General features: G+C 41.4%; 1 protein-coding gene across 1 annotated transcript in view; it reads left to right on the forward strand.

Annotated features, from left to right (window-relative positions):
* The window catches only part of C7H10orf90 (chromosome 7 C10orf90 homolog), a 66017-nt gene that overhangs the window by 41104 nt on the left and 9290 nt on the right, over positions 1–15623 (forward strand). Inside the window, exons 4-6 of the mRNA XM_065638975.1 lie at positions 8954–9244; positions 11316–11509; positions 12389–12587. Coding sequence (XP_065495047.1) covers positions 8954–9244; positions 11316–11509; positions 12389–12587 — 684 coding nt within the window. The remainder of the gene's footprint in view (positions 1–8953; positions 9245–11315; positions 11510–12388; positions 12588–15623) is intronic.

Consider the following 15623-nt stretch of genomic DNA (forward strand, 5'->3'; position numbering starts at 1 on the left):
CATTATGGGCATAGCAGCTGGTGCCGACTTGTTAAGAACAAAGGACCGCATGCCAAAAAGCCCATTAAAAGGAGCTCCTTTGATGTTTCACTTCATCTGGTATAAATTTAAAATGGAGGAGGTTGTCAATTTTCCTTAGTCTAGACATTTTGTGTCACTGGGTCTGTGTCACACTGCAGCGTGACCTTCATGTGCTGCACGAGATGCTGAGAAACTGAGGACTTGGTCCTTACAGAGGTTGAAAGCTCGGTGAGGAACTGGCAGCCTTCAGTTATGAGTGACTCTGCAAGATGCTGCCAGCCTTTGAGACAGACCCCAGACTGTGTGATGGGAGATAGGAGTTGCCTCTCCTGATCTTGAAGGCTTTTAATTCGTTTTAAAAGAGGATTCCTCTTCTGGAGGGCCCTTTTACGGTTATGGAATACCAAGCTCTTGAGCTTTGCTCCGTGTTTCAAATGCTTTCTGCCACTTTCCCCATCATCTGGTGGGATGAATGAAGGAATGATAATGCTCATCGGATGTAAGAGGAGAAGCAAGAGATGGCTTATTTAGAAAAACTATGGGACTCTGAAGAGCGATGTGGCCTTCTGCCCTGCCGTATGGATGCGTAGCTCCCGTTGGAGGTCACAGGCAACCGACGTAAGCAAGAGGGAGAGATGATGCTCAACGCTGAGTAAGCCAAAGCTGCCCCGAGTCTGGTTTTCAACAGCATTGGTGGTGTTATGCTGTCGCGGTGTCCCTGGCTGTGATTACAGCATGTATTTCCCTATGGAGCTTGTTTTTCTTAAACAATTTCTCTGCAGTTTTAGGACACAAGCAGACGTGGGTGGTTGGGAGCATGGTTGGTTTTTGATTTCCTGTGGGGTTTTGTGCGTTAGTTTTCACTTGTTTAAGGCCATGGCCATAAAATAATTTGACTGGAGCTGAAGGAATCCCCCAGCTTCAGGAATCATGCCCTTCACTGACTAAAGGCTCAGTTTTATACTATGGGGCACAGCAGTGCACTTGTTGGATAGAAACACCATTGTTTTGCTAGAATACAGAAAGATTTCTGTCCTGTTAACAGTATTATGGACAGCATTTCTACCAGTGAAACTGATAAATTAGAATTAGTTTCCTGAAGATGATGATGTTATCTGCTGAAGACCCAAATTAAAGTTAGGCTCTCCTTGTTTTGGCATGTCAAAGTTAAGGGTCTGATTTTTTTTTTTTTTTTCCCCCCCCCCCCCCCACTGTTTTCCATCTTGTTCAGTGTGGACATTTCTATCTTGAGCTGTCAGACTTGGCAAAAATGTGAGACAATTTGAAGTGAAAGACTCTGGAGGGGGCAAGTCCCTCATTAGCACTCAGGGCAAGCAGTGGAGGACTGAATACTAGAATCATTACAACAGTGATTAAGAGAAAGAGATGGGCTATGTGGATTCAGTGACTGCATTATGCCACTGGAGCAAAGGGCCTCATTTTCTCCTAATTCACACTTGGTTTAAACTCAGAGCAACTTTTCTGCCATCTGTGAAATGAGTACTTGGCTCAGGCTGGCTGCGGTAAATTATCAGAAAGAGCTGAACAACTAAGGTGTCTTTGACATGATGAAAATACCAAGTGGTCGATACATTTCTTACCCTGTAAATCACCATTTAAATGTTCTGAATCATCCTGAATATTTTTTTTAAAGTCACACTGCATCAGATTACTCCTTGAATCACTACAACTGGTCCTGATAGCTTCCAGCATGACATCCTTGAAATGCAAACACAGATGAGGTTTTGTTACCTGGATTTTCAAGAGAATGTCTCTAAGTACAGCAGCAAATTTCAAAGTATTTTCAATAGCTGTTGCCATGGTTCTTAATAATATGAACAGAGATTCCCTCAGCTTAAGGTTCCATTGCTTGGGAATGTTGGGTTTGTTAAAGACACGGCTTTGGGATAGCATGGCCAAAAAGGCACGACAAGAAAAATGCTGATTCGAGGCATGAGTTTAAAATCTAAGACTGATTATCTTTAATGAGAAAATAATTACCAGGTGCTTGACCAGCCTCCAAATTATGAAAGGTTTAATGAAAAGGGAATATTTTTCCTTTTATCTTCTCCCAGCACACAGGAAGCAAAGGGGAAAAAATGTTAGCAAAATATACAAACTATTCTCGACCAGCTGGGTATTTAGAACTCACTGCTCTAAGCAGTAGAATCAAATCATGCAGGTGAATTATTTCGTGACCACTAAAATGTTAATATTCTGTGGAAATAATACACTCCTATGATTCAGAGTGTAAGACCATCTCCTGCAGGTGTCAGGTAGGAACGTTCCCATTTCACTAGTACAGTCATTGCAAATTAAACCCTTGTTCCACCTCTGGTGCATCACATCCTGTCCTGAGCAGCTCATTGCTCCCTGAAACAAGTGACGTTCCCTTATTTAACATCAAAAGAGAAGATTGATTAATTATTTTCAGAGTGTTTTGAGAAAATAAATTGGCAGTCGCCACGGAGAGACTTGTTGGTAGGTGCTGTTGATTAGCTGCGTTATGGGATTGTTTGCTCTCAAGCCAAGTGTTGGACTACACTAATTTTGCCAAAAAGCCTTCTGTAAACAAGCTGTTCCTTGACATCAAGAGGCTCTTCCTCCTTTGGACTGATTGCAGGTTTGAAGCCTAATAGCTCTTAGGTATACTCGATAAGATTTCTCTTTTAAATGATTGCAACTCTCTACAGTCAAATATTAGCTTTTGCAAAAAGAAAGCATCTTGTTTCTGAGAAAAGTGTCCACAGCTGTCAAAGTTGTTAAAAAAAAAAAACCACAACAACAACACAAAAAAACCAACAAAACACACCTTTTTTGTTAGAGAGAATTTTTTAATCTAGACTTTTAGCTTGAGGTGTTATTGATATAGCTGAGATAATTAAGCCTTATCCTCATCAGGCAGGGCTGTTTGAAGACACCTTAGTATCAGTACAATGGCATGTTCATTGGGAGTAACAATCCGGCTGAGTCTCTCGGTTCAAGCTTGCAAAGTTGCCTTGACTTTGGCTCTTGACAATGCTGGAAATAGAGCTGAGGATATGGCCCAGCCTCATTTTTCAGGATTCAGCCCTACATTTTTATTGGAAGATAAATCCAAGGCCTCCAAGGCATTACATTTTGATTAGGGAGCATGAATAGAGCTACATTACTCTCAGGATTTTTTGCAATTCAGATAGTCTCCATGGATGCTAATACCGAACAGCAGCTGACACTGCCTGTTGCAAAGGAGTCAGTTGACAAACATGAAAAGGCAGTTAGGGACATGGGTCTCATCCTGGTCAGCAGAAATTTCAGTAAAAACGTCAAAATTTTGTAGCACTCCTTGCTGATTGCAGCCTGCTGGCTGATTTGAAGTGATCCTTGGCAGCGATCTGAACAATAAATTATCCATCCTATCTCACATCTCTTGACAAACACTGAAATAACTAATAATATTGTCTTTGCTCTCATTGTTTCCCTTTTTTTGTGTTACCAGGCTGTTGAGACGGTGCAGTGTGTTTACTTATATCCAAGATCGTATGGCTTAGCAGTGGTAATACTTGATTCATTTTAGGACTTGGGTCATCAGTCTTTGAAATTGGCTGGAGTCTTGGTTTGGATTACGGATTGTTGCCTGAGACACATGTGGGCTCTGTACAACCTACACACACCTGGGTCTAAATCTTGAAGAAGGTCGAAGTTTCTTACATTTAAGAAACGTTAATTGCTGCTCCTCTCTGCTTGGGGTGTTGGCAGCATCAGCTCCCATCACGGAGGTCTGGGAGAGCTTGGCAGCCCAGGGCATGGAGCTTTTATTAAAATTAAAAAAAAAAAAAATTAAAAAACAACAGCAGGTGGTCTGTAATGTAAAGCCTACCTACAGTGGCGATGTCTGATCTCATTAATGACACAGGGGGAATCAACGCTGTGTGTCTCCTTTCCCGGCCGCTTCTCGTCGGGCTTGCTTGGTGGTCGCGGAGGTTTTGTAGCGCCGCGTGTGTTAAAAGGAGCTTTGGCCAATTTCAAAGAAGCACTTTGTCACGAATTGTCAAAAATCCACATTGAAACGCTAGAAAGAGTGTTATGTGAAAGTATGAAAAGCTGCATTATCCTGCTGTGGAGTGAAAAGAAGAAAGGAAAAAAAAAAAAAAGGTCGTAACAATGGAAAAGGGTCTGCTTGACTGAATTGACCATGTTTCATGGAAAGGCGAGTTTAACCTGCTGTAATGCAGGGTCACTTCCCGTTAGCAAAACCCCCTGAAGGGAGAGGGAGGAAAATGTAAAAAGATACTTTGCAGTAAAACAATATACTTATTTTACTCAGAGATCAAGGATTATTTTTTAAAAAAGGAGCTTTTGAAAGCCTACCCCTGGTTTTACAGAATATTTTAAACTCCTCCAATATCATATGGTTTTCACTAAGTCATTATTTAAAGATTGAACTGCTGGTTTTTTATTTTTTGCATTGGGCAAAAATGACCTTTCTGTGATGTAATTATGATTTTGTTCCATAACTTTTTCTCCTATAAGCAACTGAACTTTTACAACTAGGATCTGTATTTGCTGAATTTTATTAATGGAACCATTCTGCTTTCTGTTTCTTTGAGTTTTGTTCTCCTATATCTCCCAAAGCATTACACTTGCATGTCTTCATTCATTAATTTTAAAGTCTTTCTTCAGCTGGGATAATAGAAAAAACATATATTGCTAGTCATCCAGTTGCAATTCTAGCTGTTCTCAGAGGGGCATATATATTTCAAGTTAGGTGCGTGGGGATTTAGATATACAATTCCAGATAGTCTTAATGAGAGTAACAGTCCTAATTCCCCACATCGTATATTAAAAAAGCATCCAGAATGTACAGAGCGAAACTCTGTGATCTTACCTTTAAGTACCTTTTTTTTTTTTTTCCTAGATATCCTTTGCATCTGCATTCGTTAGTTAAGATAATTGACAGCTGCTTTGAGGATGAAGGAATTGATCTTTGGAGCCCATGTCTGGTTTGCTTTGCTGTGTTTTCCTGGGGATTGACTGCACCTAGGCGTACCTTTTGAATTGAAAGGTTAATTCAAGAGGGAGCTAGAGGAAAGAATTTACCAAATTGGCTCCGTTATTATTCTAATTGCCTTCAATGTTAGACAAGAACAAGGCGCACCTTTTCTTATTGCCTTAATTAACAACAACAAAAAAACCCCACCATACAGTGAATCTAATAAGGACTAAGATCTAGTTATAATATTAGTACGAGATCTGAGGAAGACACTTTTCATGCAGAAATGATGTTTTATACCTGAATTTCACAGGAATCTTTCTTTTTAAAATTCTTTCTTAGGCATCCTTGTGTTTTCATAAAAAGCTAAGAAGCAGCCATCACTTTTTTCTAATTTTAGACCCTATTCCTATGTGGTTTTTCATGCCTTTCTTTTCTTTCTCCCCAGTCCACATCTTTGTGGGAATCCCCAGACCTTATGGGCAGGTGGCATTTATTTGGCAGGGAAGGGGTGCAGTGCAGAAGGGGAAATTGTCTCCATTTGCACTATAGGTAAGAAATTCCTGGGGCTAAATTCTCAGTTCCTGAAGGTTACTGTGCTTACACTTGGAAGCCAATATCCACAAATAACTAGTTTGGTAGTTAGGAGTAAATGGAGTGTGAATACTCCAGGCAACTCTTTTTCTTGTGTTCAGATCCACATTCTACGATGTTTGAGAGATGTGACTTACAACTCCTTTGCTCGCTCTGCTTTATTCTGCCACCTTGCAGCCTATTTTCACCGCCTTGCTGCCGTTTTGGATACCAATGCCCAGCCATAACAAATAACCTCTCCCGGGGACACACCAGTGGTTTGAGCTCTGACAATCTCGGGAAGGAGCTGTTTGGCTTCACAACACACACATTTGTTGCACAGACCACTTCTTGATAAGAAGGCAAATTATCTCCTACTGTGATGCTGCCTTGGATGAGCAGAAACTCTTTTCTCCCTTCCACTTTCTTTTCTTCTCCTCTATGCTTTCTGCTGGCCAGTAAACTATTTTAATTTAAAAGATGATTTAAAGAGATAATCTGTTTTCCATTCAAGTTCTTTCTGTGGTTTAGCTGCCCTTGGTTTTTTTCCCCTCTATCTTTCTAGTATCTTGGCTGCCTTTGTGACCAGACTTCCTTCTCTGCTGCTCTGCAGTTACTTAATGCTACCTGCTGCTTTCTTCATCTTCTCCTGCTGCGCTGCCTGTTTCTACCTCTTCCCACACACACTCTTTGATGCCCATAAGCCCATTAATCTCTCCCAATGTTTTTTGCCCCCTCTATATGTCATAAAACATTTGTAGAAACACAGTGTGGAACTGCAGGTATGGGACCAGTCAGGGAATGAAGGAACAGATCAATGTATATGCCTGAGCTCCAGGTATGTACAGAATTGAGACTATCCAGTTTGCTGAGAGTATTTGCATCAAAATTAATTTTATCTAAGTTTTGACAAAAGATAAGACAAATGTTTGCAATGTGTGAAAAGCAAGGGAAAAATAATTTATACCAGGGAGAAGCGGGAGAGCTTGGATGCTAGCCTAGAATTTGGGAGCTCTGTGCGCGCTTCCTTGCTTTGTCCAAATTTTCTGTCTGGCTGTGAAATTGCTTGGGAGAGGGTTTATCTCAATGAACTTAATTACAAAAATGTTATATTTTCTGTCTATGCTGATCATCAAGGATCCCTCACTAGAGAATGCCCTGAGAAATTGAGTTCTCCCTGTATGGGCAGTTACAGAAAGGAACCGGAGATGTCAAAAGCTTTCTGATCTGCATGGTAAGGGGAAAACACTAGATGCTGGACCTGGATGCCTCTGCTTCCTCAGAAATACAGGATGATCAAAGAGAAACATGAGCCATCAGATCACTAAGATGTGTGGCGGATCATCATTTTGTGGAAAATAATAATAATCTGTTGCAAGTGGATTAAGGATTGGGAACATGAACTGAAAATTTCCCACGCTGCACCACAGGATCTAATTTTACTTAATGACTATGAGATAAGGAAGTGCCTAATGTGATGAGGCATTTCACTCTTTCTCGTGGATCGAATCAGAGAAGAAAAACACTTCTGATATTTCCTCCGTCCTCAACTAAGACATTGCAAAGAAGCATTTAGGAGGGACGGCTGCTGAGGATGAGTCAGCAGACAAAATAATTATGTGGTCACTTTTTAAAAAGTGTTTGCCATGAAACACCAGTAGTTTATTAAATGTGTTATGTCCACAACAGAGAATGAGACAATCCCTGCCTGGTTTGTCTCATTCCATGGTTAGGTCTGCAACCAGTTGTTTGAGGGGTTTTTTTTCCCCTTGTACTGCCCAAATCTCTCAGCTGCCTTCTTTGAGAGGTTTTTTAACAGCTATTGGTCATTTCCATGTACATAAATCTTTAGGTCTTGAGTCAGCCTGTGGCAAGGACTGCCAGTAGGCAATTCATGCACATGATTTAAAAAAGCAGAGCAGAGTTGTGCTGTGTGCATGGCGGTGTGCGTGCCTGCTCACCAGGGACCACCGCGAGGGGCTTATAGGGACAGAAAATAGTAGTTCCCATCTGCTCCTCCTTTCTTCCCCCCTTGCTGATCCTGGTGCCCTTCCTATGCTGTCCTTTATCCTTTGGATTTTGTTTCCTGATTCTTTTATTCTATTCTGTTCTTTCTTCTTCCATCAAAACTCCTCTGGGCTCTCCAGTTTAAGAAGGACAGAGAGTTATTGGAGAGACTCCAGCAGTGGGCTATGAAGATGCTGAGGGGTCTGGAGCATCTTTCTGATGAGCAGAGACTGAGAGAGCTGGGGCTGTTCAGCTGGAGAAGAGAAGCTGAGAGGGGATCTCATCAATGCTGATAAACATCTCCAGGGTGGGTGTCGAGAGGACGGACCAGACTCTGTTCAGTGGTGCCCAAGGACAGGGTGAGGGGCAACAGGCACAGACTGAAGCACAGGAGGTTCCATCTGAATATGAGGAGAAACTTCTTCACTTTGAGGTGCCAGAGCCCTGACCAGGCTGCCCAGAGAGGTTGTGGAGTCTCCTTCTCTGAGACATTCCAACCCGCCTGGACCGACCTGTGTGATCTGCTCTGGTGACCCTGCGTGAGCAGGGGGGTTGGACTGGGGGATCTCCAGAGGTGCCTTCAACTCCAACCACTCTATGATTCTGTGAGATGCATCTTGGAAAATGGGCTCTTGGAAAATGGACCCGTCTGTGTGTTTATCTGCCCACACTCTCGGTTTTCTAGGCTTTTGCTGGATTAGCAGTGGTCAGCTTGAATCGTTTTGTGAGGTTTGTGTAGCACGGATCTTCCCAACCAGCTCTGTCGCTTCTGCCATGGCAGGGTCCTGCTGTTGTAGCTGCTGTGCAACAACCTTCTCATCAAAACAATTCCAGCACGTCTTGTACAAATTGTGCCTTTTTGCTGCTGGCTCCTGCTGTGGTTTTGCACAGGGGTAGACCAGGGCACTAGAAATGTTGGAGATGGGGGGTGTTTCTGCGCCAGTCACTCCACTAAAACCCTGATCCCGAAACCACTTTGACCCCAGTTTTCAACACAGCCACCACTGGATCCGTAACTATAACTTCAATCAGGTTTAACCACCCTAAAATGTTCCTCTCAAGTGAATAAGGGAGAAAACAAAGACACATCACATACCGTTTTGTCAGAGGCATCCTGACTTCTTCCACACTGCCCAGAGTGTATCAATATTATTTGGAAGAGCAGTTTATTTTTGTGAAAAGTATCCTCTGTGATTCTTTGGTTTTGTTGCAGTACGACCGCATGGCAGTCACGATAAAATTTGTACGTTAAAACTTTTAAAATATATGACTGGAAGTGGTTTTGCAGGAAATAAAAACTATGAGGACTAGAGGGCTGAGAAGAAAAATGTTCTCATGTTATAGAGATCGGGCTTGTTCTTTTTTTCCTGTTTTTCACAGGAACACAAATGCTGTCGGGAGGCAAGAAGCAGCAGTACAGCACAGGCAGGAGCAGAACAACGGCCTCTGGTTCTCCTCCAGGTACAGCATCCAGAAAGGCAACGGCTGCTGCTACTGATGGCTCATCGAAAAAGAGAGATCCCTCCAAAGACACCTCCAAACCCAAAGAGATCCAAGCACAGCGTGTCCTGAAACCAAAAATGTCCATCTCCAGTAGTATGTGCAATAGAAAATCTTCATCAAGAACTCTCTCGGAAGACAATGTTCACAGGCAAAACCAGCTCCTAAAAAGTAAGGTACAAATCCTGCTGTGGTTGTTAGGAATATGGTTTCAATAATAAGATGAGATCAGTCTGAAAGAAAAAAAAGTGAAATAATGGAAAGTCTCTCCATTTTTGTCCAGCTTGAAGTGCTGAGTATGAGTCATCTGGTGAGAGATCAGTCAACTAATCTGACTGTATACATCACTGTGGTTAATAGAAAACAAGATTAAAATGAGAAAGGTAGGATGATGACGATGATGATGATTATTATTATTTTTCAAGAAAATACTGAAGAAACATTAAAATTGCAGAGTCAAGCAGTTCCAGTTCAGCCAAGAAACACCAGAAGTGAGGTTATTTTTACAACCTTGTTTTGTTACCTTTCACTTTCGCAGTATTTCTTTTTCCTTTTTTCTTTTTTGACACAACAGCCTGAGCTACGTGATGCACAGGTATAGTACAAAATATGTTGTTTAGAGACGTTATCATAAAGAAAAAAAAAATATTTTTTTTAACAGTAGATTGTCGGTAAGGTTTCAGCACGTAAAACATAATTTCTTCGAGTTCAGCTCCTGTTGGGAAGTCTTACTTCCAACACTTATTCACAAAGCTAAAATGGAGATGACACGAGCAGCTGTATTCATGCACAAGATATTTTTGCAGAAGACAGCTGAGCTATACTATAGATGAATCTGTCTTTAGTATCAATAGGTTTCTGAGAAATTTACTCCGAGAATATCTTAAAAATGCTATAATGATCATATAACCTTTTTTCTTACAGCATTTATTGTTACGGATTTTTTGTAGGCAGGTAGGCAAAACTTTTTCGGCATTCACTATAAAACTACAGAATATGGCACCCGTTTAGAGGAGAGAATCCTACGTTCTGCTTTCAGTGCCTGAAGTTAAATCATGCCAATTCACTAACTAGAAGTGACTTCTAGTTTTACAAAAGTGAAGCATCCACTGAGATCTATCAAAGATAAAGTTAATCGACACCTCTGTAAACCTGGCTTATCAAGAAGCTTAGTTTCATGTTCACAGGTTTCAAGATTTTTTCCAAAACGTTAACAAGAGCAGTATTAGGGAGGAAATACATTTCGGGCTTTTATAAGGCAAATGTACCCAACACAGATCATTTTAATATATATTTTTAAGTACAATATAATATGTACAATATGTCATAAAGAGGAAAATATTTTAAGTTCATTGTAACCGAAAATTGAAATAAAACAGTAATGGGCTTTATTCCCGGATACTTAGTTCTAGAAATCAAATTATTTGGCAAGGAAGAAGTATTTCAGTTTGACTTTTTAAAATAGTTCATTTGAAACTCTTCTGAAGTTACTTTGTTATTTTGGATTAATTCTGCCCTCTAAATGAGAATCTTCTCAACTCTGATTTTTTTTAGTACATTGCTTCTTTTGGTCCTAATTTGTGCAGGGAGCATCAGCCATAGAGCATTAAAGCATAATTATAAGTGTAGAAAATAATCTTTTTTTCTCTCAGTGTGAATTGACAGCTTTCATAATAATATGCTATAATGCACATTAACCTTTTGTTTATTATTTTTTTCACTGAGTCTTTCCACTGGCTAATGAATACATAGAAATCATGGAAAGCAAAGTGTATTATCAGCAGAGAAAAACACAAGAGTGGTGTTTATGAAAGCCTCAGTCTGGTCAAAGACAGTTGATATGTGATTAAGGTCCATAACAATGTGTTATTTCCTACAATACATGCAATAAATTGAAATTAACTCAAACTGCAAGTCGCAGGGTGATATCTTTGCTTTCCATGATGCATGTGTGGTACAGAAGTATTTTGATTTTGGGATGCGGGTACCAGCAAATGGAGCTGAGCATCCGAGCGGTTTAATTACACTTCGATGTGATGTCTGGCTTAATGTGAAAGATACTCCGGGTGTCACAGGGCACTGAGTAGCACCTATGATTAGATTTGATCTATTCTGCTTAATGAGGCTTATTAATAATACCTTGGCATTCTTATTTCAGAAATTGCCCTCTATGTCTAATGAGGTGGAGAACCCAATAAAAGATTACCCATGCACTCTTAATGAACTTTTAAATCTCTCGAAGGTGATTATGAATTCTGTGGTTCAAGTGACAAAATAGAGGAGTGTAAAGAGGAGGCCGAGCGGGAGCGAGCCAGCCGGGTAACACTATCCACGGCTCACTCGCCAGATGGTACTCGTGAGAAAAATGTCGTGCTCGCCCAGCCAGAAACCGGCTCCGGGCCTGAGAAAATTCCACCAGCCTCGCTGACGCTGCGGGTAAAATATCAATTTGTTGCTATTGTTATTAATACGTGGATTGATTTTTAATTTATTTATTTATTTATTTACTTTATTTTTATCCTTTTTTTTTTTCCTTTTTTTTTCTTTTTTCATGGATGGTGTGTTTGGTTTGGTTTGATTTTTTTCCCAGGGCTTTTTTCCTGGGAAGTGGCTGAGAACAGTAGTTTGCATTTCCTTGATTTTTCTCCTTTCCAGTGAAGTTTCGGTAGCTTGCAGCAGCTGCCAAGACTTGGCTGCCTGGTTGTACAAGCTCCCCATTCTAAGCCCCACCTGCCATTCCTGTAGAAGAAAAGAGTAAAACTTTGGGGATTCACCGATTTCCCAAAGACATTTTTTTTTCTCCTGCCTTTTTCTCTGATATGGGTTACAAACCAATCTCCGCTCCTGTCTTCTGTCATAAGACATTCCTAAATGTTGAAGCAGCCTTCGACTGGAAAGCATTTTCTTTCTGGATCATCTATGAATAGATCTGCATGACAATCTAAATAAGCAGGAAATTTTGTGAACTGTCAGTGACAAGCGGCTTCGGCAACGGGGTGCGCCAAGGCAACAGGCAAAACATCAAGAACGTGAATTTGGATAACTTTTAAAAATATGTAATTCAAACCCTTTTGGATATGTTTTCTGAAATTTGGTGGATTTTTTTCAGAAATTCTCTTTTGTCTGATCTGGACATTTCACACCAAGGCAGCTTTCTGATAGTAGAAGAACACAAAGATAGGAAGGCAGTTTGGTACAGACAAGCAATAATTTTCGTTGATAATTTCTTACTAAACCCGGTTAGATGCACAATCACGTATTTTTTTTCTTCCTTTTAATTCTTTTTACAAAAGGCAGTTTCTGTGTTTCATTTAGGAAGCCCTGGAAGTCCACAAGCCTCAGTTCATCTCTCGTTCCCAAGAAAGGCTGAAGAGACTCGAACAGATGGTCCAGCTGAGGAAAGCCCAGCAGAACGATGCTCCCACGGGCAACCAAGGAGCGCCTGTTCGCAAGCTTTCCTCAACATCCACTTCAAGCAAAAAGAAGCAATACACCGTTCCCCACCCTCTCAGCGGTAAGTTGAATTGTGACCAGACGCAGGTTTGTAGCTGCCTTTGAAATCTCACCATGCATATAGTATTTGCGTATTAACTTTGTGAAAACACGAGACCGGCTGCTCCTGTTTCACCCCGCCAGCGCTCCAGCATCTCTCCTAAAGCTCAAAGCAGAAAGTGTCTGAAGCACAGAGATGGGTTAGTGAGGGTGAAGTGTTTTCCATGCTCAGTGGCAGTGGAAGGAGCCTTCCTTGTGGACTTTTTGTCATTGTCGTGTGCAGTCATGTTCTTCAGCATGATGCAAGTTGCTGCTAGTTAGAAACACAGAATGGTTTGGGTTGGAAGTGACCTCCCCAGCTCCCCCAGTGCCCCCCCTGCCATGAGCAGGGACATCTGCACCAGCTCAGGTTGCTCAGAGCCCCGTCCAGCCTGGCCTGGGATGTCTCCAGGGATGGTTCAGCCACCACCTCTCTGGGAAACTTGGGCCAGTGTTAGTAGAGGCGATAGCAATAAACGACATCTCATACCTCTCGCAGCTCACAGAACAGTTTGGGGAGAGAAGTGATAGGCGGGGGGACAGGTGGGATTTGGCAGTAGGAGTCCCGATGGGGTCTCCTCAGCAGCTTCAGGTGTGGACTTGCCACTTGTCTTATGAAGCCCTCAGCAGTGACTTAGCTGTGAGGGAACACTTGTCTGCTCAGCAGCTGTACGCAAGGCTGCTAAATCAATGCATCTAAACTCCATGATTTCCTAATTCAAGTTTTATTACCCTAGTGGTAAACAGACTCAATATTGAGCAAGTAAAATGATTCTTTCTGAGAAGGTCCCTCGCAGCTCCCTCCCAATAGCACCTCTGTAAACATCGTCTATGCACAAGATGTTAAACAAATTACTTTTGTTTTGGTTTGGTTTTTTAATTTAATTTTTTAATTACCATCTGGCTGTTACTTAATTCAGTTGACTGAAAGAAAAGCTTTATTTGATTGGCATTCCTCTTTACATTTTGGTTTTAAATTGGTGGCTGTTTGAAGCCACATTATTCTACTGAAAAGTAAATCGATTTAAAACATTAAACTAGATGGGTCATCTGGAGGAAGCAGGAAAGAAAATCTCTGATGTCCTCAACTCTGGGAAAAACATACGGTTTTTGCTCCATGGGGAATGAGATTGGGTGCAGAAAAATTGGGTGCAGCCCCATCTCAGGGCTCTTGGCATGTTTTGCATTGGACAGCACCGATTTCTATTGGTACATCTGTGCCGACTGTTGTGGTATGACAGAGCCAACCTTACATCAGATACATAGTGGGGTTTTATAGCAAGACATAAATATAAATAAAAGCAAGCAACAAAGCATGAATTATAATTTAAAGAGTTGATAAAATTCATTCACCACTTCAGTTATTGAAGTTAATTTATTTGGGTTCAGATCTCTCAGGGCCCCACTGTTGGGGGCCCTGCACCAGCACGCCCTCCCAGCAGGCAGTGGCACTGCCAGGAGTTTGTCATATATCCTAGAAGAACCAACAAATATGTCCCCCTTTCTTTGGTCATCTTCGAAAGTCTCCCAAACCACTCTGCAAATACCTTATGAAACAAAAAAATGAAAGGTTAAACATATTTCTCCTTAAATTATAATTAAAGATTAACCTTTATGCTTGTTTAATGAGTAATAAAAGCATAATATTGAAATATAGTCATTAATTATTCAAGTAAATTACTATTTCCCTCTTCTAGCCGTTAGTCATTAAAGATAAATTTGTCTAAAGAGAATATTTACTTTCCGTAACTCATCTGCCTTCATCTAGCCACATGTAATTTTCTGTTCGTGAGACTGTAATATTTTTATAATTATAGAAGTGCCACATGTCTATTGTTTAAGCATACCTATAATCAATACTGGAAATCCTAGACCCCTAATAAAGCACAACTGCGGAGGCTGCAGTCCAGAGGGCTGTGTAGGAATGTACTGAATGTATTGAATTTGCTTTGCCTCCTGACACTTGGCATTTTAGGACTTCTCTTGGTGGATATCATTGTGCAGAAGGATTAGTGTCATTAATGGGTCCCCCAGTGGGGGCTGTTCATTTCCTACAGATGCTCCTGAACTTTTCCAGTTGCAGCCTCTCTTGCAGAAGAGTCAAGGGCTTCACCCCATGCTCATCCAGGGCACTGGCTGCCTGTGTCCTCCTGATGTCCCTGGTGATGACACCAGGGTCACAGCCTTCTCCTTCCCTCCTGCCTGCCCCCAAAGCTGGAAGCAAGACAAGTTATCGCTTATTGCCATCGTTATTCCGTAGTCTCTGAAAAAAGCCATTTTAGCGTGGAAAATGTGCTTTTGAAGCAATGAAGGACTTTGCATCTTGTTTTAGAAAATAAAAGTAAAATGAAATGAAAATGGCAATGTGGCCCAGGCAGGGGATGCAAGTGCAGTTTCATTTACTGGGATGGAAAGGGGACACCAAAATCCCGGTGATCTGTGAATACCATTTCACACTATAACCTGGTGCGAGGGAGGTTGTGGGCATGAGCAGCAGTGTCACCATCTGCTCTGTCACTGCGCGTGACCCATACGTGCACTTATATTTCAGCTGGATCTACCAGGAGCTGCTTTTTAATTTTTTTTTATTTTTTTTTTTTAAGTTAAGGTTCCCTCTTTGAGGTTTTCTCAGATCAAATGACCGATCCAGCTCGTCAAACAGTGTTGTCATCAGATGAGCTGGTGCGGCAGAGGCGAGAGGGAGGGTGGGAGGTGGTGGAGACCAGCACCACCTCCCTTCACAGAATCACAGAACGCTCAGGGTTGGAAGGGACTTCTGGAATCTTGGTCTCAGGAAGCGGACTGCTCTTCCACAGCAACACACGTTGAAAAAACATTTGAAATTAAGAGCGCAGGAGAGTAAAATGATGACCCAGAAACAGGCTCAAGTGTATAGAATCATATTGATGGCGCCCCTAGGCTTCAGGGTGTGATTGTGTGGTGGCTTTTTTCAGTCTAATTGTTTCCTTCTTTCTATTTTTTTTCTCTTTCCTGACATCTCGGGGGTTTGTGGCCATAG

The sequence above is a fragment of the Caloenas nicobarica genome, chromosome 7 (genome assembly GCF_036013445.1).
Source record: "Caloenas nicobarica isolate bCalNic1 chromosome 7, bCalNic1.hap1, whole genome shotgun sequence".
NCBI classification, from domain to species: domain Eukaryota; kingdom Metazoa; phylum Chordata; class Aves; order Columbiformes; family Columbidae; genus Caloenas; species Caloenas nicobarica.